The sequence below is a fragment of the Artemia franciscana genome, chromosome 15, assembly GCF_032884065.1.
Source record: "Artemia franciscana chromosome 15, ASM3288406v1, whole genome shotgun sequence".
NCBI classification, from domain to species: Eukaryota; Metazoa; Arthropoda; class Branchiopoda; order Anostraca; family Artemiidae; genus Artemia; species Artemia franciscana.
The window spans coordinates 37,620,446-37,644,888 of record NC_088877.1 but is presented as its reverse complement, the minus strand read 5'-3'; the positions used below and the strand labels follow the sequence as shown (position 1 = coordinate 37,644,888).

The window sequence follows — 24,443 nt, the reverse complement described above, 5'->3', positions numbered from 1 at the left end:
GCTCAATGGCTTTTAACGGAGCCCTATCCCTTGGAATTTCGGCACCAAGACTTAAAAAGAAACTTCTTTAAGACGTAGGTGCTTGTTACGTAAAAGTGTTTGTTTTCTAAAAGATACAGAGGATTGTTAAATAATAGAGAGTGATTTTTTTATTGTTTAAAAACATACGAGGGCAAGAAAACACTTCCAGGGCCCTTGCAAAATCATAATTTCCTTGGGATTTACGTAATTGGACTTGATAGAGCCTGCTAGTCAAGCGGGGGAGTCTAAGTATTAGGGAATGTTTACTTATATTGAGGTTGATGCAATCTTGCGCGACGTGATATATTTATTAGCAATGACGCAATATCGCATCACTTGTTTCTTCAAGGGCCCGTGGGATACTTCAAGTTGTAACTGAGGAGGGCACACACATGGATGGTACGTAATGGCAGCACACACGTGGGTGTTAGGTAATGGAAGCGCACACGTGACTGCTGCGAAATGACGGCGCAAATGTGATACGTTGCGTAATGACGGCTCACACGGGGGAAGTTATTTAATGCCGGTGTTAATACATAGGATTTTACGTGATGACGATCGACACGTCGGATGTTACACAATATTTTAAGAGATTTCATTTTCGTTCAATGTGTTTTTCTCAGGGAAACTTTACATTCCAGAGATATTTGCCCACGTTAGAATTCGAAAAAGGTTTCCATCCAATGGATCCGAGCGCTAGATAACTGGACCAAGAAAGTCTTTTTAATATTATTATTAGATGAATGTTTTCTAATGGAAACTTTTCGAAGAAGCTATGGATTACACGTCCCCTATGTCTGTAATAATTGACATGCGGGGAAGGAAATCAATCACTAGAAATTGGTTACGTTTGATGTGCATCTGCTTCTTACGGTGTTATTAGTTTTCTAAGGTGACCCAGACGGGTTAAGTTAGATATTGAATCACTGAGTTGTTATATAACATTTGCTTTAGATATTTCATTGTACAAATGATTACGAAATGAAAATTCATCCTGGAAAAAGAAATCTAAAGAATAAAGGCTTTAAAAACGTGGCATAAATGAAAAATGCCACATTTCCTAGAACCGAGACTTTGCTAGCTCACGCCAAAAAATATGTGACTGGCTAACCCCTAGCAACCAATTACAGAGGGAAGCAGAGTAGGGAGTTTGCTATTAGTAATAAATTTTAAGCCATATTAAGATACCTTTCTGATAGATCTTGATGAAAATGCCTCATTTTTATTGCTTTATTAGACATACCTGCCAGTTACATTGCATTAATTCGAATCTTGGTATTGGCAAAGTGATATTTTGAATAAGCCGCAAGTATTAGGCTATATGCAGAAGAAGCCTCTTTGCGTATAACAGGAATAATAAAAAAACATGTCAACTTTAAAATATGTTTTCTCGCAAATAATTGCAACAGACAAACGAAGATAAAAGAGACACTTTTTTTGCATTCGGTTATTTTTGACAGGTTTAGATGAAAATGCCACGTTTCTTTGAGCAAAGACCAAAGATATTCACGCCACCATGACAATATATGGCTGGCCCACCCTATACAACCAGTTTCTGGGGGAGGAGGGTTTTTATTAGAGGCAAATTTAAGCTATACTAAGAGACATTTCTGATAGGTCTTAATGAAAATCCATTGTTTCTATTCCTTTATTAGACGCACCTGCCTGTTACGGTGTTTTAATTTAAATCTTTGTATTAGCAAAATCATATTTCGAATGAGCCGTAAGTATTTGAGCTATTGAAGCAGAAACTTCATTACTTACAATAGTAATAGTAAGAAAAATGTTAACTTCACAATACGTTTTCTCGCTAGTAAATGAAACACCAAAAGAAAAAAAGATACACTTTTTTGCGTTCGGTCATATCTGAGAGGCTTTAATTAAAATACTACATTTCTTTGATCCGAGATTGCGCATATTCACGGCACCGGGACAATATGTAGCTGACTATCCCCTAGCAACCGATAACAGGGGAAGGGGAGGGAGAGCTTGTTATTAAAGCTAAATTTAAGCCATATTAAGAGATATTTCTGAGAGGTCTTAATGAAAATGCCTTGTTTCTATTGCTTTATTAAGTGCATCTGTCTATTACATTGTATTAATTTAAATATTGGTATTAGCAAAATACCATTTCAAACGAGTCGCAATTATTACGCTTTATGCAACAGAATACTCATTACTTACAATAATAATAATAAGAAAAATATCAACTTCACAATATGTTTTCTCGCTAGTAAATAAAACCACGCAAACGAAGAAAGAAGAGACACTTTCTTGCATTGGGTTATTTCTGAGATGAAAATGCCACATTTCTTTGAGCCGAGACTATGTATATTCACGTAACCGTGACAATATGTTGGTGGCCACCCTAGCAATCAATTCCAGGGGAGGGAGACGGTTGTAATTAGATGGAAGTTTAAACCCTATTAAGAGATATTTCTGAGAGGTCTCGATGAAAGTGCCTCGTTTCTGTTGCTTCATTAAACGTGCCAGCATGTAACATCGTATTAGCTTAAATCTTGGTATTAGCAAAATCACATTTTGAATGAGCCGTAAGTATTACGCTTTATACAGCAGAAGGTTCATTACTTACAATAGTAATAATAAGAAGAAATGTTTTATTCGCTAGTAAATGAAACAGGAAAAAGAAAAAAACACATTTTTTGCATTCGGTTACTTTTGAGAGGTCTTAATGAAAATACCACGTTTCTTCGAGACAAGACTCTGCATATTGACGCTATCGTGACAATCGGTGACTGGATCACCCCTGACAAAAAATTACATGGAGAAGGGTTGCTATTAGAATTAAATTTAAGTAATATTAAGCGATATTTCTCAGAAGTCCCAGTGAACTTTGCTCATTTTTGTTGCTTTATTAAACACACCTGCATGTTACATTGTATTAGTTTAAATCTTGGTATTAGCAAAATCCAATTTTGAATGAGCCGTAAGTATCACGCTTTTTGCAGCAGAAGGGTCACTGCTTACAATAGTAATAATAAGGATAAGTGTCAACTTCATAATACGTGCTCTCGTTAGTAAATGAAACTCGCAAACGAAATAAAAAGAGACACTTTTTGCGTTCGGTTATATCTGAGAGGTTTTAATGAAATTGCCATGCTTCTTTGAGCCAAGATTATGCATATTCACACCATTGTGATAATAGGCGAGTGTTCAACCCCTCACAATCAATATTGGAGAGGAGCAGGGGGGAGGTTGTTATGAGAGGTAAATTCAAATCATATTAAGTGATATTCCTGAGAGGTCCTGATGAAATTATCTTGTTTCAATTGCTTTTTTAGGTTTACCCGCCTGTTACATTGTATTAAATTATATCTTGGTATTAGAAAAATGATATTTTGAATGAGCTTAAGTTTTGCGCATTATGCAGCAGCCGCCTCAATGCTTCAAATAGCAATAAAAAGAAAAAGTGTCAACTTCAAAATTCGTTTTCTTACTATTAAATGAACCACACAAACGAAGAAAAAGACACTTTTTTCATTCAGTTATTTCTAAGAGGTTTTAATGAAAACATCACGTTTCTTTGAGCCAAAACTGTGTACACTCACAACACGGTGACAATATGTGACTGATCCATCTCTAGCAACCAATTCCATGGGGAGGGGGAGGATTGTTATTAGAGATAAATTGAAGTCACATTAAGATATATTTCTGAGAGGTCTTAATGAAAATGCCTTTGTTTTTATCGCTTTATAAAGTGCAGCTTCCTATTACATTATGTTAATTTAAGTCTTGGTATTAGCAAAGTCACATTTCGAATGAGCTGTAAATATTACGCTTCAAGCAGCAAAAGTCTCATTACTTACAATAGAAATAATAAAAAAATGTCAACCTCACAATATTTTTTTCGCTAATAAATGAAACACAAATGAAGAAAAAAGGCACTTTTTTCATTCGTTTTTTTCTGAGAGGTTTTAATGAAAACGTCACATTTCTTTGAGCCAAGACTCTGCATATTTACGCCACCTTAACAATATGTAGCTGGCCAACCCCTAGAAACCATTTACAAAGGGTGGGGGACCAAGAAAATTGTGGTTAGAAGAAAATTTAAGCCATTTCGAGAGATATTTCTTAAAGGTCTTAATGAAAATGCCTTGTTTCTATTGCTTTATTAAGTGCACCTGCCTATTATATTGCATTAATTTAAATCTTGGTATTAGTATAAACGCATTTCGAACAAGCCGTAAGTATTACGCTGTATGCAGCAGAAGCCTCATTACTTAGATTAGTAATAGTCTGGGGAAAATATCAAATTCACAGTACGTTTTCTCGCTAGTAAATAAAACGCGCAAATGAAACAAAAAGATACACGGAAAAGTTCAACATAATGCTATTAGCCGTTCCCGAGGTATCTCAGAAACAGTATTTTGAAATCCTGGATTTACATACTTTCTTTTGATTTTTTTTCAACATTCAACTTAATGCCCTTTGCCGTTGCTGACTTATTGCATACATGTTGTATGACAACCTGGATCACCATAGTTCCTTTTGATTGAGTTTAACTTATTATACTTTGCCGTTCATGGGATATTGCAGATACGCAATCTGGACAACCTGGATGCACATAGTGTCTTTGGAATTAATTTAACATTCAACTTAACACCCTTAGTGGTTCCTGAGGTGTTGTACACACGTCCTTTTTATATCCTGTATATTTTGATTTTTTTTTCTTTAGCTCAATATTCCCCTCACCATTACTAGAAAGTTTCAACTTAACACCCTTAGTCACTCCTGAGAACTGCTGATAGGGGTTTTTGACAATCTGAATGCACTTACTGCCATTTGATTAAATACAATATCATCTTAATATTTCCAGATAGTTTTCTTGAGGTATTGCATAAATGCCCTCTTTATTTAGTTGAATATGTCCTTTTCAGTACCTGTAACTTCCACCTTAATACCCTTAGCTGCTTTTGAGTTATTGTAGATATGGATTTTCACAATCTGGATACATTGGGTGCCTTCTGATTAAAATCCATATTCCCTCAACATTCCTCTAAGTTTCGATCTTAGCTGTTCATCTTTGGTTACCCTTAATACTCTTAGAGTCAGAAGAGTCAAAAGTAATTAGAAGGTAAAGACTTCCCTTCTTTGTCACTGCTTACAAACTATTCCCCCAATAACTGCTTAGATCATCTGATCAAATTTTTGAGATATTCCTTTTGCTATATATGATCACAGAGGACCTAGAGCAAGGGCTGTAAACACCGCTAATAGGCAATTGCTCAGAAATGTTATTTTATAATTAGGAACAGGGCTGTGAAATGTCTAAGGAAGGGTTAAGGATTTTATGTCGAAGTTTTCATGAAATCTTGAGGGGGAAGCTGAATTAAATCAAGAGACACCGTGTGCATGAAATTTGTCGAAAGGGTACCGTTTCTTGAATGAATTGGGGTTTTAAGTTGAAACCTTCGGGAATTGTTCAGGGGAGTGTTGAACAAAAGCCAAAGACACAATGTACGTCTAGATTTTTAAAAGAGCGTTGGCTTATCTGCAATATATCAAGGACGGCTACGGGCATTAATTCGAAACTTCCAGGGGTCGTATAGGGGGATTTTGAATTAACTGAAACACACTATTTGCACTCGGGGTGTCAAAAGGGTATATCTGCAATATTTATAGAACTGCTAATATTATTCATGATTTATTTATTTATTATTACCATAATGCAGAAAGCTTTCGTTTGTCCTGTTATAAATCTGAATCTTCAGGGAATGCTTAATTAAATAGAGAGACAGTCTGTGCTTGGAAAACTGGTCTATTTAAGTTTGAATAAACTTATAAATCTGTATGATCGAATTATTGTATCTGATTTGATCTGCACTGGACAAATTAATTTCTGTGATTAATGGGCTATTTATCCTGGTAGCATAAGGCTGGCAAGTTTAAACTTTTGCGGACTGATGAGTAGCTTGGACCATTTCTCTTCATTCCTTCCTTACTACTGAGTGGATATATTAGGTTTTTGTAAAACTTTTTTAGATTAGTCAACTACTCACTTTGTGAATATTAATGGTTATAATTTTCTTTCGAAGACTAGGAATGCTAGATCGAGAGGAGGCCACTGATTTTTTTTTCATAGTCATATTTCTTGTAAAGTTGTTTCAGATTTCAATTCTATGTATGAAAAAGTGATATTTGAATTCCTGGTTGTTCAGCATGATTTCAGGACTGATGAAGTTTTGTGTTGCTTGTTATATAAATATATCACTTAGTTCTTCTGTCGCAGTTGGGCGGAGTCGGAAGTTTATGTATATCGGGGATTTTAGTATTGAAATAAGTAATGCTAGTCATGCTCTTTCCTCCACATATTATTCACCTTCGACCATTGATTTTTCAACACCTTGTCTTTCCCTGGGCTTTCTCCCGGCTTGCTGGAATCAACTCAAATTGTAAAGTGGAGACCAATAAAAATTGACAATATTTTTCTTAATATTGAATTTGACTCATGTAATGTTATTGTCGATGACATGTCAGACTGGTTCTGATGGATACTTCTGATGGAGATTTATGCGTTTCGACAAGCGGCAACTCTGATCAAGAAAACTAGAAGACTAGACACTACATCTGTTCAGCGATTGAATGAACTGCTGCCTAAAGAAGGTGCGGTCATTAATAAATGATTGTAACTGCAAAATAAGATGAATTCTCTTCCGGATGAGATGAGGACTCCGAATGGTAATACATCTATTAAAGGAAAAATTAACGTTGCAAACATCCTCAAGTTATATCTATCCTTTCTGTTTTTTGAAAGACTATTGAACCTTGTTTGTACGTAAGAAGTGTTAATTTCCTTGAAGATAATTGTTTTTTTTTAGTAAGTCCCAATTTGGGTTTCACAATGGCCATTCCACAGAAAATGCTATTTTGGCAGTAACCACATGATGCCTTGGGTAAGGATGAATTTCCAGCTACTATATTTGTGGATATACGAAAAGCGATACTATAAACAATATAATTTTAAATGAAAAATTGTCAAAATGCGGCATACGGGGTCAGGCTAATGTGTTGATAATGCCATACTTAAAAGACCAATTTTAGTGTATGGAAAGAGGCGATGTTAGATTGTTGTCTTCAAATCAATCAAACAATGTTGGGGTATTCCAAGGTTCAAATCTAGGCTTTTTGTTGTTTCTAGTTTATGTTAATGATATTAGTAATACAATTGCGGACCTAGGGCTGACTGCACTATTCGCTGATGACACAGCCTGTATAGTTTCTGGAATTGATGAGGATAGTGTAAAACATATTTTATCTCTTGCATTTGATAGACTTGTAGTATGGTTTAAGGCAAATAGACTAGCTTAAATACTTCAAAAGCTTTTATAGTATATTCACGTTCATCACGAGCCCTTCCAGGTCTTGAGCTGATAATTAGGAAGAGCAACATGAATAGAACGCATAGCTCCCAGTACAGAGATATCACCTGTTGGTATTTTTTTTTATCTAGGTATACTGGTTGACTCAAACTTAAGTTGGAAGCCACATATTAATAATCAAAATCCAAACTTGGGAGTAACATAGGTATTATAACCGTACAAAATTCGTTTTGCCTCTGGGAGCTATGCGTTTTATTTATTTTGCTCTTGTTAATTATTACCTAACTTATTGTCCACCTATTTACTTGAATACTTTCAGATCCCATTTTATTCCACTCCAAAGACAACAAGATAAGGCGCTTTGTATTTTAAAAGCCTTTCTTCCTACCCCAGTGTCTCTTCCAAGCAAGTCCTCTACAAAGAGCTTATGTTCTTTATATTCTTCCTGTTGAACTGTCAGTTACTTTTCATTCGTTATTATTCAAAGTTACGCACATATCACTGCCTAGCTATTTCTTTTCTTTTGATCTGTTCCTAATTGCTGTGCCATCTTTGCACTTAACTCGCAATACCCGCAAACTACGCCAGCCATTGATAATTTCAGAGAGGTTCCGTTTTTTCTAAGAAATAGTGTTCATGGAACCAATATGAGTCTGCTTCGATTTTGATTTGTCGTTAGGAATCTCAAAAAATAAGTTAAATTCCTTCCTTTGGATAGGTGTTAGTTATTATACTTATATATTTATTATTATTAATCTGATGTTCTTATTGTTTTTGGGTCTTTTTTTCGGGTCTTCATTTTCCTCTTGTTGTCCTATTTCTGGTTGAAAAAAAATGGTGAGCAATTAATTTTAGGTATGTTTTTTTTTCTTTGTTCTTACTTTGATTAATTACTTTGAATAAAAGGACACTCGTCCTGGCCGAGTGGATTGGTGCACTGGATTCAGGATCCTTTGTCTGAGAGGACGCGGGTTCGAATCCAGTGAACCCAATTGTTCAGTTTGGGACGGGGGTCAGTGGCGTGACTCTGTAAGCTTAGCCAGAGTCGACCCAGCTCTAAATGGGTGCCTGGAGGAATCTGGGGAAGGTAAACAGGAAGGGTGTGCGAAAGCAGAGGATGGTTGGCCCCCAAGCCCCCATTGCACTTCCTGGCTGAAGGGCCAAGAAACGGAGATCAGCACCGCCGGTAGGGATTGTAAAGTCTAATGCCGTATCCTTTTTTTTTACTTTGATTAATAATCCATATATTTCGTTATTTATTACTTTAGTTGTTTTATCTGTGCAAACTGAGCTTGTCTTTCTTCCAGATATTAGAATACTTAGTATATTATGTGTATATTATTGGAAAATAAATGAACCTGAACCCGGTTGTCAAAGAGGCTTATCTACAATATCTAAAAATGACTAATAATATTATGTTTAAACTCTCAGGTCAGAGAAATGTTAAACTAATCGATAAACATTGTCGGTATCAAAGTTATCAAAAAACTACATCTCCATTACCTCTGGAATGGCTAAGGATGTTAAGTTGAACCTTTCAGGACATACTAATTGGGCTTTCGAATTAGATCGACCTAAGTTGGCACGCCTAAGTTGTCAATGGGACGTATCATTAGCATCGGACTAGTAAGTTGGAGGGGTATAACATAAAGTTAAAAAAATCATCAATAAAAATCAATTTTTATTGATTTCAGGTGACACTCCTCCCTAAGAAAACCCCCACTGACCCCTTTAAAAATACTGGGTTTACACAGCGTACAAATACCAGCAATACGGCATTTACATCTTTTACAATGCACTTACATCTTTTACATCTTTTTTATCTTTTTACATCTTATTCATCATTTTGCACGGGCTGTAAATATACTGAGATAAATTTGCCACCACCTGGCGGTATGGCCTCTGAAACTCAAAGGCAATTTAAATATTTCTTAGCTATTTAAAGGGCGAAAAACTTTCTCAAAGCTTTTTCTTAATTAAATTTTATTTTGCGGCACATAATATCGGAAATCGATACTTTTTTAAGTGGCACGATTAGAAACAGGGAAGCTACAAATATAAACTTACGGTAGTCCTAAGCTACTTGACTGTCTCAAAATTCACTTGATAGCGTTGTGTGTCTAACTGGGGCAAGATATTTGTGACGCTACATAAAACGACAGAAGTATAGTCTCCTCCGTGACATATCTATTGTTACTTGAAAAGGACATTAGAACTTGGAATTTTCATTCAGACGAGCCCTCTGCTGATAATTTCTAACCAATGGTTCAGTATATTCGCATTTCACCAAAAAGGACACACATACACATGCAAAAGTTATGATTAGATTTGTTAGAAGGAACTTTAATAGCGTAAAACATGAAAAAAAGCTGAACGTTAATTTTTAACATATTTGACGTTTTTGTGTCGAGAGAATACTAGTGCATTTCCCTTTTTTGCCACTGAAGACTGTTCAATGTTGTAAAGCTTGACCCTAATTTGTCTCCTGACGTGGTCATTGTAGAAGCATCGTCCACTTACAGAAATACCTAATAAATTTATCTCTCTCGTCGTTTGAAAAAGTAGTACCTATTCTGGAAGAGTTTATCATACTATGGTTATGTAGTTTTTCCTTTAAAAGTTCTTTCGCATTATTAAGCATGACCTCGGTCGCCTCTTGACATGGACATTTCTTATGAAAAGTGTTTCTCTTCAGCCAACAAAGTTTCAATCCCCCGAGGACATTGCGTGCTTGCTTTATCTCTTTTTGGAAAAAAAGAAAAAGCAATCAAGAAATATCAAGACCATGGTTTCTTTGAAAATAAATTTTTACCAGGCACGTTCACAGAAATCTGTCTTGTGGGTGGAAAGGGTGTCATAAGTCTCTCATGTTTTCTCCCTGTCATGTCGAATTGAACGGGTGGTCAAAGGAACTTGGGAGAGGAACTATTTGGTCAGATATTGAAAGATCAAGCACCCTTCTATGGATACGGAAGTAATTAGAGAAGAAGATTTCTCAAGATCCTTTTTATCCCCAAACGGCACCGACTAAAAATTGTGAGACATGATTAATTCACAATGGGATATCACTATGACTGAAAAGTCTAAAGATAAATCTCTAGACTATATAGCCCATCAAGTTGCAAAGGGGAGGGTTCCGATTTATAGAGATGGCACATTGTTCATAAAAAAGTCGGCATGTCGTGCTGTGTTTAAACCAAACTCACGCAAAAATTGTCAAGCTATCCGTGCCGTGCCAAACAAAAATATCCGTGCCAAAACAAGCTTACTCCAAGCAGAAAAATTTTGATGACGCAATACAAAGCAAATCCTGAATCAGAGCAAAAACAACCTAAGTGCAAAGCTGGGGACTGAGACGGTGTAAAAACAAGCCAAGTGGTTCTTGATCCATCAAAATCAGGCTTGTGCTTCAAAAGTTTTCTGCCTGGATCAGTTAAAAAAACGATACAAGTCTGATCTGTGTGCTGACTCAATGCAAAATGAGCTAAATCCTGATTTAATTGCCGAACAGAAGCTGAGTTTCAGCTTGGCGTGAAAAGAGAATTAGATCCTGAATCAGTGCACAAATGAGCAAAGTCCTGATTCTTTTAAAAAAGGAGCTACATCCTATATTGATCTAAATAGGATATAAGTCTTATCTGTCAACTGACTCGGTGAAAAATGAGCAGTTGCAGTTCCTAATTCAATTGTAAAAAATAAACTGAGAACCAACTTTGTGCTAAAATTCTATACTCAGTGCATAAATGAGCGAGCTCCTGACTCTGCGTCAAATAGGCAGTAAATCCTGATTCGGTACAAATATGATACAAGTCAAAATTACTGACTGACTTACTGCTAAATCAGCTATGTCCTGATTCAATTGTAAAGAACTAGATGAGTCTCAACTTGGTGTAAAAATGAGCTAAGTTCTGACTATTTTGGAGCTTGGTGCAAATTCGCTTGGTGCAACTATTCTGGTGCATATTCGATCTAAATCAATGCTGCAGGCTGATTTTCATAAAATGAAGCATTTCTTACTGGTTGTCAAAACCACTCAAGTCTATACTGCATAATTTTGATGGCACAGTGGAAGAACAAGCTAATTTGGGATTAAGCATACAGGAAGTCCTTATTCGAGGAAAAAACAAATAACAAAATACTCTAAAACGAGTTAATTATAAGCTTCGTACGCGTAATGAATAGTTGGGCGTCAGAAATAGCCCCGCCTTTTTTGAACCTTAAAAATATATTAAAGATGTTTGGTTCAAGACCCAAAGTGGGAATGTGTTCTCTACAGGCCCCTTCCCACTACAAGCTCTTTATCAAAAGGGCAGGCATGTTGCAGTTTCTTCAAACAGGAATCATGCAAGGAAACTTACACATTATGATTAAAGACGCAATATGTAGAGTATACTTGTCATATTTAGATTGTGTAGTTTTACCCCATAGATGGCTCAAATCAGGCCAAAAAGACTTGGTATGATTATCTTGTCAAACTACTGCATCAGCGCCACAGTTAAGTAAACACAGGGGTATTAATTTATAATAGATTGCAGAGAGTAATCTGAATCCATAGACTAAATCTGAGTTGGACACTAGTGATAATCAAACGTTTAACCTGCTTGTAAGATTAAAGTCTGGACAGGGTAAGGCACTAAAAAATAGGTAACTAAATTAGTAGTCTGGATCTATTTTTAACTTATGACTATTTACCTGTTAATTTCAAAGAGCAGGCAAAACTGGTTATTTTGGTTTGCTTTTCAATTAACTTATTATTTACAACTATTTCTGTTAGATTTCTGGTGGCCTTTTACTTGCTGCACATTACCACACATTTTCTATATTATCTAGTATGTATTCACGCAATAATTCTACATTTTTGCACCATATACACATTTTATGTTATCTTATGCCTATTGACGTAATAATTCTATGATTTTGCAACACGTGTAAATAATTGCCTGGAGTTGTTTTTCCTGGCTGTATCAAACAGTTCGTGGTAACGAACTGTACTAAGGAGCCGCACGGCTCAATAGTAACCAAAACTATAGAAAATGGAATTTTGATACCTATAGCTACACCAAAAGAATCGTATTTTAATGCCGATTTCAAATATATAAGTTCCATCAAGTTTAGTCCTACCCATCGAAGTTAAGAGCCTGAGAAAATTTGCCTTATTTTAGAAAATAGGCCAAAATACCCCTAAACGTCATGGAATTTTAACGAAAATCATACCATCAGATTCAGCGTACCAGAGAACTATCCTTTAAAAGTTTCATGCTCCTATCTTCAAAAATGTGGAATTTTGTATATTTTTGCCAGAAGGCAGATCACGGATGCGTGTTTATTTGTTTGTTTGTTTCTTTTTTTCTCAGGGGTGATCGTATCGACCCAGTGGTCCTAAAATGTTGCAAGAGGGCTCATTCTAACGAAAAAAAGTTCTAGTGCTCTTTCTAAGTGACCAAAAAGTTGGAGGGCACCTAGGCTCTCTCCCACGCTTATTATATTCCCAAAGTCAGCGGATCAAAATTCTGATATAGCCATTTTATTTAGCATAGTCAAAAAACCTCATAACTATGTCATTGGGGACGACTTACTCCCCCACAGTCCCCGTGGGAGGGGCTACACGTTTTCTAGCATTATTTAAAAAAAAACAATGAAAAAATAAATGTAAAAAAGTTTCTTCAACTGAAAGTAAGGAGCAGCATTAAAACTTAAAACGAACAGACAATATTACACTTATGAGGGGTTCACCTCCTCCCAATACCTCGCTCTTTACGCTTAAGTATTTTTAGTAATTTCAACTATTTATTCTATAGCCTTTGTGATTCAGGGTTCATTCTTAAGGAATTGGGATAAAATTTAAGCTTTAGTGTAAAGAGCGAGGTACTGATGAGGGGGTTAACCCGCTCATATGCGTAATAAAATCATGCGACTACAAAAGTTCGTTACGTAACCTAATTTGTAAGTTACTTGTATTTTTTTACTAATAAAAAAGTTCATAAAAAAATTAAAAGTTCTAGTTGCCTTTTTAAGTAACCAAGAAATTGGAGGGCAACTAGGCCTTCTCCCCGCCTCCTTTTTTCTCAAAATCATTCGATCAAAAATATTAGAAAGCCATTTAGCCAAAAAAAATAAATATGCAAATTTTGTTTTAATTATCCATCTGCGGATAGCCAAAACCAAAACATGCATTAATTCAAAAACGTTCAGAAAATAAAAAAAACAAGTTTTTTCAGCGACATAAAAACTTAAAACGAACAGAAATTACTTCGTATATGAAAGGGGCTGCTCCCCACTCAACACCCCGCTCTTTACGCTAAAGTTTTTTACTGTTTTAAAAAGTAGAGTTGAGAGAAAAAGTCGAACTTAAAAACTGAAGTTTTTACAAGAAGCGACATTGAAACTTAAAACGAGCAGAAATTACTCCGTATCAAACAGTTCGTGGTAACGAACTGTAGTAAGGAGCGATCCGGCTCAATAGTAACCAAAACTCTAAAAAATTGAATTTTGATATCAATAGCTACATCAAAAGAATTGCATTTTAATGCTGATTTTAAATATATAAGTTTCATCAAGTTTAGTCGTACCCATCAAAAGTTACGAGCCTGAGAAAATTTGCCTTATTTAGGAAAATAGGAGGGAACACCTCCTAAAAGTCGTAGGATCTTAACGAAAATGACACCATCAGATTCAGCGTATCAGAGAACCCTACTGTAGAAGTTTCAAGCTCTTATCTACAAAAATGTGGAATTTTGTATTTTTTGCCAGAAGACAAATCACGGGTGCGTGTTTATTTGTTTGTTTGTTTGTTTTTTTTTTGTTTTTTTTGCGTGTTTTTCTTTGTGCGTGTTTATTTGTTTGTTTGTTTGTTTTTTTTCTTTTCCCCTGGGGTCATCATATTGACCGAGTGGTCCTAGAATGTCGCAAGAGGGCTCATTCTAACGGAAATGAAAAGTTCTAGTGCCCTTTTTAAGTGACCAAAAAAATTGGAGGGCATCTAGGCCCCCTCCCAAGCTCATTTTTTTCCCAAAGTCAACGGATCAAAATTTTGAGATAGCCATTTTATTCAGCATAGTCGAAAATCATGATAACTATGTCTTTGGGGATGACTTACTCCCCCACAGTCCCTGGGGGAGGGGCTGCAAGTTACAAACTTTGACCAGTGTTTACATATAATAATGGTTACTGGGAAGTGTACAGCGTTTTCAGGGAATTCTTTTTGGTTTTGGGGGTAGGGTTGAGGGGAGGGGGCTATGTGGGAGGATCTTTCCTTGGAGAAATATGTCATGGGGGAAGAAAAATTCAATGAAAAGGGCGCAGTGCGCAGAACGAATCTGGTCACGTTAGAAAAAAACGTCAAATTCAGAGCTTAATATACAATGCTGGGTGTTCGAAGCCTCTCTATTATGGAGTATAATTTGAAAATAACACAACTATACGAGCGATAAAACATATATACCACAACCATAACTCAACTAACGAAAGAACTGCTAAGAGATAACACAACTATAAAGCGAAAACAGGTGAAAACTAACGGGAAAATAAACAAACTAAGAGGTGGAAAGGGCCCAGAGAAAAAATATAATCCTTTTCGAAGTTTGAGCCTAACTTCCGCAAAGGAGTAATAATGTCAGAAGCCCCGAAATACCGAATTATTTTCTTTCAAACAGTTCGTGGTAACGAACTGTAGTAAGGAGCGACCCGGCTCAATAGTAAACGAAACTCTAAATAATAGAATTTTGATGCTAAAATATACATCAAAAGAATCGGATTTTTATGCTGATTTTAAATATATAAGTTTCATCAAATTTGGTCTTTGTTATCAAAAGTTACGAGCCTGAGAGAATTTGTCTTATTTTAGAAAATAGGGGAAAACACCCCCTAAAAGTCACACAATCTTAACGAAAGTCACACCATCGCATTCGGCGTATCAGAGAACCCTATAGCGAAATTTTCAAACTCCTATCTACAAAAATGTGGAATTTCGTATTTTTCGCCAGAAGACAAATCCCGGGTGCGTGTTTATTTGTTTGTTTGTTTTTTTTTCTTTTCCCCAGGGGTCATCGTGTCGACCAAGTGATCCTAAAATGTTGCAAGAGGGCTCATTCTAACGGAAATAAAAAGTTCTAGTGCCCTTTTTAAGTGACCAAAAAATTGGAGTGCACCTAGGCCCCCTCCCACGCTCATTATTTCTCCAAAGTCAACCGATCAAAATTTTGAGATAGCCATTTTGTTCCGCATAGTCAAAAGCCATAATAACTATGTCTTTGGGAATGACTTACTCCCCCACAGTCCCTGGGGGAGGGGCTGCAAGTTACAAACTTCGACCAGTGTTTACATATAATAATGGTTATTGGGAAGTGTACAGTCGTTTTCAGGGGATTTTTTTGGTTTTGGGGGTGGGGTTGAGGAGAGGGGGCTATGTGGGAGGATCTTTCCCTGGAGAAATATGTCATGGGGGAACAGAAATTCAATGAAAAGGGCGCAGGATTTTCTAAAATTACTATAAAAAAAAACAATGAAAAAATAAACATGGAAAAGTTTTTTCCATTGAAAGCAAGGAGTAGCATTGAAACTTAAAACGAACAGAGATTATTACGCATATGAGGGGTTCTAAAAATACTTTAGCATAAAGAGCGAGGTATTCAGGAGGAGATAAATACCTCGCTCTTTATGCTATAGTATTTTTAGTAATTTCAACTATTTATTCTACGGCCTTTCTGATTCAGGGGTCATTCTTAAAGAATCGGCACAAAACTTACGATTTAGTGTAAAGAGCGAGGTATTAACGAGGGTACAAACCCCCTCATATACATAATAAAAATTTAAGAATATAAAAGTTTGTTACGTAAGTTAATTCTTAAGTTACGTATATTTTTTACTAATAAAAAAATTATAGTTGCCTTTTTGAGTAACCGAAAAATTGCATGGCAACTAGGCCTCCTTCCCCATCCTTATTTCTCAAAATCGTCTGATCAGAACTAAGAGAGAGCCTTTTAGCCAAAAAAGGAATTAAAATGTAAATTTAATTTTAATAATTTATGTGTAGAGAGCCAAAATTAAACATGCATTAGTTCAAAAACTTTCAGAAATTACATAAAAAAACTAGTTTTTCTAACTGAAAGTAAGGAGCGACATTAAAACTTAAAACGAACAGAAATTACTCCGTATATGAAATGGGTTGTCCCCTCCGCAATCCCTCGCTCTTTACGCTAAAGCTTTTAATTGTTTTAAAAAGTAGAATTGAGGCAAAGAGTCCAACTTTAGCGTAAAGAGCGAGGGATTGCGGAGGGGACAACCCATTTCATATACGGAGTAATTTCTGCTTGTTTTAAGTTTCAATGTCGCTCCTTACTTTCTGTTAAAAATACTTGTTTTTTTTTATTTCTGAAAGTTTTTGAATTATTGCATGTCTTGATTTTGGCTCTCCGCAAATAAATAATTAAAACAAAATTTGCATATTAATTTTGTTTTTTGGCTAAATGGCTTTCTCACAGTTTTGATCGGACGATTTTGGAAAAAAAGGAGCGGGGAAGTAGGCCAAGTTACCTTCCCATTTTTTGGTTGCAAAAGCAACTAGAACTTTTAATTTTACGAACGTTTTTATTAGTAAAAATATACATAACTTACGAATTAACTTACGTAGCGAACTTCTATATTCGTATGTTTTTATTACGTATATGAGGGCGCTCGCCCTCTCGTCAATACCTTGCTCTTTACATTAAAACTTAAATTTTGTCCCAATTCCTTTAGAATGACCCCTGAATCACAAAGGCTGTAGAATAAATAGTTGAAATTAATAATACTTTAGCGTAAAGAGCGAGAGTATTAGGAGGAGGTGAACCCCTAATATGTGAAATTATGTCTGTTCGTTTTAGGTTTTAATGCTGCTCCTTACTTTCAGTTGAAAAAACTTTTTCATATTTATTTTTCATTGTTTTTTTTTAAATGCTAAAAAATCCTTGCGCCCCCTTCATGGAAATTCTCTTCCCCCAGGGAATATTCCTCCTTGGAAAGATCGCCCCGCATAACTCCCTACCCTCAATTCCTCCCCCACCCCAACCTAAAAATCCCCTTGAAAGCGTCTATGCACTTCCCAGTAACCATTACTATATGCAAACACTGGTCAAAGTTGGCGGCTTGCAGCCCCTCCCACGGGGACTGTGGGAAAAAAACAAAGAAAAAAACAAAAAGACAAAAAAAAACAAATAAACACGCATCCGTGATCTGTCTTCTGGCAAAAAACTCAAAATTCCACATTTTTGTGGATTGGAGCTTGAAACTTCTATTGTAGGGTTCTCTGTTATGCTGAATCTGACGGTGTTATTTTCGTTAAGATTCAATGACTTTTAAGGGGCGTTTACCCTATTTTCTAAAATAGGGCAGATTTTCTCAGGCTCGTAACTTTTGATGGGTAAGACTAAACTCTATGAAACTTATATATTTAAAATCATCATCAAAATGCAATTCTTTTGATGTAACTATTGGTATCAAATTTTCGGTTTTTAGAGTTTTGGTTACTACTCAGCCGGGCCGTTCCTTACTACAGTTCATTACCACGAACTGTTTGATATAGAAAATGTTTCGGATGTATTGAAATGTTGACATAAAAATGATAAAAATATTGCGTGTTTGTTAGCCAATTGATTTATAATTGATTGAATATATAGATGTATTTCTTTCAATTAAGTTTTAGGAAACTCCTTAAAAATACATTATTTTAGAGCTTAAATTGTACATAATAAAAAAAAAATATATATAAAAAATCCTAGCATGTCTAATGTGTCCAGATTCAAAGGAAAAAAAAACAGAATTCCAAAGATAAACATGTTAAACTTATTATTACGTTACGTACGTGTAAAGGAGAGGGATGCCCTTTACCATGAGACATAGGATGATTTGATGTTTTAAAATTTCTTGTTATTCCAAATATTTTCCTGTCCATGCCTTTTTCTGTAGTTTTAACAGATTATCTTTTTTTTTCCTATGATATTTGCCCGCTTACTAAAAACAGTTGTAGCATATGTGTCTTAATCAATTCTTCTAAGAGATGGTCACTAAACTAAACCCTAGTAATATTCTATTATAGAAATTCCTCTAGCACTCACAATGCTTTGACCTGACTTATCTCTTAACGGTGACAGTTGAAATATAAAGTGTTTCCTTCTTGTCAACAAAGATATAGTCTCTCGGATATACATACTGTTTACTCATATTTGTCTTGGGATCATGAAAGTTTTGGACTGAGGAAAACATGAGAAGAACTTAGGGCTACTTATTGGAAAAAATATCTTTCTGTCCCCCTCTCTCTCTCTCTCTTTTTCTCTCTGTCTCTCTCCTCCTCTCTCTCTCTCTCTTGTTGCTTCTTGAATTTTTATATATTTTGAATTTTTAATGAGTATAGTTGATTATAGCTTTAAATATGAGTTAAGATATTACCACTTAAATATTACACTAACCATAGAAGGATAAGCGATATTTAAAGAACCCTTATAATTGACAATCAAATAGGTTTGTAAGTGATCCTTAATTGATTTGTTTGTTTTATCATGTCTTTTACATTTCTCTTTCGTTGCTTTTTTAAATCTTTATATATAATTATTTCTTTTATATGATATTTATAATTATGTTTTGTTTATGTTGCATTAGTTTTCCTTAAATTTCGCCTAAATTTCTAAATTATACCTGTATTCAAGATGAACGGGGAAAATCTCACCCAAAATTGGTTATAACGATGGTGGGGATGGTTTAAATGTTTGCCGACTCAACCACATCTCTTTTGTGCCTCTTTATCCCAGAACAGAGAGGGAAGAGGTTGTGTCATCCAAGACAAACCAAAGATATAAATCTTTAATTCTTTAAATATTTTATCTAATAAACAAATATTTAACTACTAACTTGCTCTTTATCAAATCCTTACTTTAATTGTTGTTTCCGTTCCTCCAAACTGCCGAACTATCAGTTATTTCAATGATTCTTTGCTTGCTATAGGGAAACTACGAAAACGTTTAAACATCATACGACCGAATTATTACACAAGTGACATTCCCCAACCCTCACTCAAGCCTGAAATTTCTCCAGAACCAGGTGGATGGTTTGAACCTACAGACCCATTATTTCTTAAGAATTTTAATAGGGAGGGGGATCCTAGCTATGTCTTTGTATAGGGACAGTCTGACACAGATAAAATTCGCTTTTTTTTTTACTCTTGAACATCTATAGCACCAAAAGCTAGCACACAAAGACACGGAGAAGATTAGCATAAGAAGATAAAAATTATGTATAAAGAGAAATAAGAAAAAGGGAAATTAAAATCTGACAATACAAATATGAAGAAAATAACCAAACTTGGTTGTCTTTTTTATAAATTTAAAGTGGTCTAAAGCGTTGCTTTAAGCCAAGATTAAAAGGGAATTATTATTGCCGTTGATTTAAGCCAAGAAAAAGGGAAATCAAAATCTGACAATACAAATATGAAGAAAATAACCAAACTTGGTTGTCTTTTTTATAAATTTAGAGTGGTCTAAAGTGTTGCTTTAAGCCAAGATTGTCCTTACAGTATTTTGCAATTAAAGCTTTTAAAATAATCTTCAATGAATAATTATGAATTTCAATTATTTTCGGTTTCAATAATGCTTTGTAATTACCGCTTTTCTGTATTTTCAATTATAGCTCAATAAGACGTCCCGTGCCCTGTCCTGAAAACTCCTTGTTCCTCGTATATAATATTATTATTATCCAGCAATTAGCTAGCCTTGTATCTAATATTCTTCGTTACCTTACTCAGGGCAAGAATGAGCACTATTAGAAAACCATTCTTGGGTGCCTGCCGCTCTCCTTTCTCAAAAAGCGGTAAAAATAGTGATTTCTTCCATCGCTTGGCCATTGCCCCGGAGACCTTATTAAACAGAAACAATGTTATCAACATAAAAATGATAGAGAATAGGAATATCGTCCACCCCTGAAACAGAACCTTATTCTAGATTTCAAAACATCAGCTCTCTCTCTCTCTCTCTCTCTTTCTCTCTCTCTCTCTCTCTCTCTCTCTATATATATATATATATATATATATATATATATATATATATATATATATATATATATATATATATATATATATATATATATATATATATGTATATATATCTGATAATATTGGCGTGTCTGCTACATCTCATGGATATTTAAGGGTACTAAGGTGATAATTCTCACGAACGTCTACAGGTTCTAAGTTAAAACTTTCGTGGACTTTTGAGAATTACGTTAAAATAGGTGAAAAATAATTTTGCCTAATAGGTTGTTCAAAGGGTTTATGTTAAACATCTCAAATGACGCAAAGGGTGTTAAGTTAAAGCTATGAGGGGTTGTCGAGAGAAGACATTCAGCAGGAGGATTTCCAGCTTCTTGGAATAAAATCTTACCCACGTCAAACCATGCATAGACGTGTGTAATTTACAATAGCTCCCCCCACATCCCAGTCTGCCCCACACCCAGCTGGAATTTCGTGTCTTCAGAATTCTTGTCAAAACTAAGATCGGCCTTCATACTTCAAATATCAAATTTCTTTACATTCCTTTGTTTTCATTTGATCTATCATTCAGATAATTGTACAAAACCCTTCTCCCTTCTATTAAACATAAAGCTTTTTCACTAATATTCCTAGCCGTAGTCTTAACTTTTTTTTATTACGACACCATCAGCAACTTCACAAATTGTTTTTCTAAAATTATTCCAACCCTCTTCAACACGGTCAAATTTTAAACTCTCAAGCTTAGTATACAGCTTTTCCTCAAAATTTTCTCTGAAATTCTCATCCTGGAGTCTAACAACATCATAAATCCCCGGGAGGTTGTTACCCTTCCGAATTTCAGCTTTAAATTAACCCTAGACGCTACTAGATGGTGATCTTTACTTTGAACATCAATAACAGCATTCCTATATACCCTAGTATCTTGTATTGATCCTGCCAGTCTTCGGTTTACTATAAAATGATCAATAAGAATTGCTGTCTTACCATCATGTGAATATCTTGTCAACTTATGGGCCATTTTATGACCAAACACCGTATTGGTTATAATTCGACTGTTATATCTACAAAAATCCAAAAGTCTGTAGCAATTACTGTTTTTTTTCTACACCAAATTTACTTAGGCTAGGATACCATCTACCCCTATTTCTACTGACCTGGACGTTATAACCTCCTAGTAAAAACAGCATATTTCTCCTTGGAACCCTGTCTATTTGTTCCTGTAACTGTAAGTAAAATCTATCTGGTTCACTGGTATACCCGTCGGTCGGTTCAACAGGGGCATGTACTAGTATAACTGATACCCTGAACTTTTTAGTCATAAGATTAGCAATTAGTATTCTATTATTAATACCTTCCCAGCCTAAACAAGACTTAGCAGCTTCCTTATTGATCACGAGTCCTACTCCCCGTCTATGTACCCCATCGTTCCTGCCTGAATAAACGAATTCTATATCACTTTATTTCATGCTACCTATTCCTGACAAATGAGTTTCTGAAACTCCTAATAAGTCAAATTCGAATCGTCTGAATTGGTCAGTCAAAATGTCAATACGAAAATCATTTTTTACCGTCGTAACATTTCCCGTTCCAATTTTCAAGTTCTTTAAATCATTGATATTATTTTGACCTCAGGAAAAGCAACGATTGAGGATAGCAGTGAAGGGCGGGGATCAACGTATCTTCTCAAGTCTACGCCGAAGCGCTTAAACCGGCTTTGAAGAATACAGCAAGAAGTCCCTGGGACCTGCAGTATGAATGGAGGCTTTGTGCAATCCTTGGTCCATCTTGGCCACAACATTGTTTTCAGCACTTGTCGATGCTCTTCTATAAACAAGGGTCGAAATCATGCACAGACAGTCCCAAGCCTAATACCTATATTCATGCCTACAAATATTACGTTACTATGGGGAGGCCACCCATAGTTGATAAATTAGCTAGGAAGAGGTTTTTCAGCCCGAAAACGCCCGTCAAAACAGACCAATCCCAGAAGAATAATCCATTAATCAGAATCCCCTGCGAAAGCCGTGTTGTTCCAAAGAGATAGTGTGATTATTTTGTTTATTATTATTTTACTTTTGTATTATTCGAATTTCTTTCAAGATGTTGTACCAGTGATTGAGTTCCTTATTTTTTACTTTTGTATTATTTGAATTAAAACAATTCTATGAAATCCTGGATTACAAAAAGAGAAAGAAGTGACTACGAATAGGTATTGAGTCTGTAGATCTTGAATTTCATGGTACTTCAATGAAATGATGGTCTTTAGGATGTTGGATACCGAAAGGAGGTTCAGATCCCCCCAGTCCAATAGAATGAACTAAAATAGCCACATTCCGGCAAGTTATTGCAAAAGATTTCGAAATGATCCAAGCGAAAGAAAAAAGTAAGCTAGTGCCAAAAAGGAGGGCTGGATCAAGTCTCTTGCGCTTCAACAGAACGGGGGTTGAAGGTAAATTACACATAAAAATTAATTTTGGAGGCAGCTTTGCTAACAGTGCCAACAGAATGGCCAGGTCTCGTTTTACTTAAAAATGACAGGATTAGGATTATCTTGTTGAATTATAGCTTGGGGACATTGTGTTTTCCTCCTTTTTGGTCTATGAAGAAGGAGACATGTGCCATAAAATAGAACTTCCGTTGAAGCCTTTCACAGTTCAACCGAACGGGGGTCAAAGATAAATTACATATCAAAACTATCCCTGGAGGCAGCGTTATCTGACATGGCCAGATTCTTTCAGGTCTTGCTGCAATTCAAAACGACATAAAGGATTATCTTACAGAATTACAACATGGAGACTTGGCGTTTGTCTCCTTTTTATGGAGGAAACTGGAGACGTAGGCCATAAAATTGAATAATTTTGACTTCACTCGAAATACTTGAATTTAATTTAGACAACTGAAAAGATCATAAAAAGTGGATTTAGAAAATGTTCCCTTTATCTCCATTAGCTTCGTCAGACGACCACAGCCAACAGACTTTTTTCCGTTTTTTTGGCTCTCCTGAAAAGTTACGAAAATGGCATATGACGCACTTTTAATTATCAGAGCCAAAACCTTGTTTTTTTTTTGGTAAAGTTTCAAACTTTGTAATTATATTTGGTTTGAATATTCTAAAGACGTCCAAATGTATAAATAATGGATTCTTGTTTCATTCAAAGTACGGCATCAGAAGTTTGGTATTTGGCAGATCCAATGATATATAAGATGGAAGACGAAGTGTGACGTTCAAATAAAAGAAAAACACCCACCACCTTTTTTGATTCTTTTTTTTCAGCAGACATGACCATAATTTGGCTCAAATATAATACTAAAGACTTACCATTTCGAAAGACTCTTGTATCAGGAGATGAACAGCTGTAGCGATAGATCTGTAAAGAACTACGTTTCCTCCAACAAGAAGGGAGGCAGAATCGAAAAACTTTTGTAAAACCTTTTCTGAATCTGAAATAAAATGAAATATTATTTGTAAAAATAAATAATTTACCCATTATTACTTTATTTACTTCTGGAATAAGACCTTGAAATTATAAATTGCTTTTATGGACCCTATAAAGTCAGTAAACGGAACAGCTTCCCCGGTGAGTTATTTTTGGATCAGTCAATCGGTTTCTGCATTAAAAGAATCGTTCTGGCTAAGTGGTTGGTGCACTGGGTTGAGAATTCTTTGTCTAAATGACACGGGCTCGATCCCTGGCGTAACCAGTTATTTGGTTCGGGATGGGGGTCAATGGCGTGACTCTGTAAGCTCAGTCAGAGTCGACCTAATTTTAAATTGGTACCTGAAGAAATCTTGGGAAGGTAAGCAGGAAGGGTGTGCGAAAGCACAGGATGGATGACCCCCAGTCCCCTCAATCGCTCTTCCTGGATAAAGGGTGACGAAACGAAGATCAGTACCACCGATTTCGGAGTTAAAGGGTCTAGTAGTGTCATAATTACTACATTTGTATTGAAATTATAATAATAAATCATATGTAGAGGCATTCAAAATGTACGCGGAGAAAGTATTAGGACAATACCGCTAACCTAATATAACGTAGCCTCCACCCGCTAATGTACAAATAAATGGCCAA

General features: G+C 35.6%; 1 protein-coding gene across 1 annotated transcript in view; it reads right to left on the bottom strand.

Annotated features, from left to right (window-relative positions):
• LOC136036433 (tachykinin-like peptides receptor 99D) overlaps positions 1–24,443 on the bottom strand; it is a 189,419-nt gene that overhangs the window by 14,281 nt on the left and 150,695 nt on the right. The window contains exon 6 of the mRNA XM_065718668.1: positions 23,693–23,814. Within this exon, the coding sequence (XP_065574740.1) occupies positions 23,693–23,814 (122 nt within the window). The remainder of the gene's footprint in view (positions 1–23,692; positions 23,815–24,443) is intronic.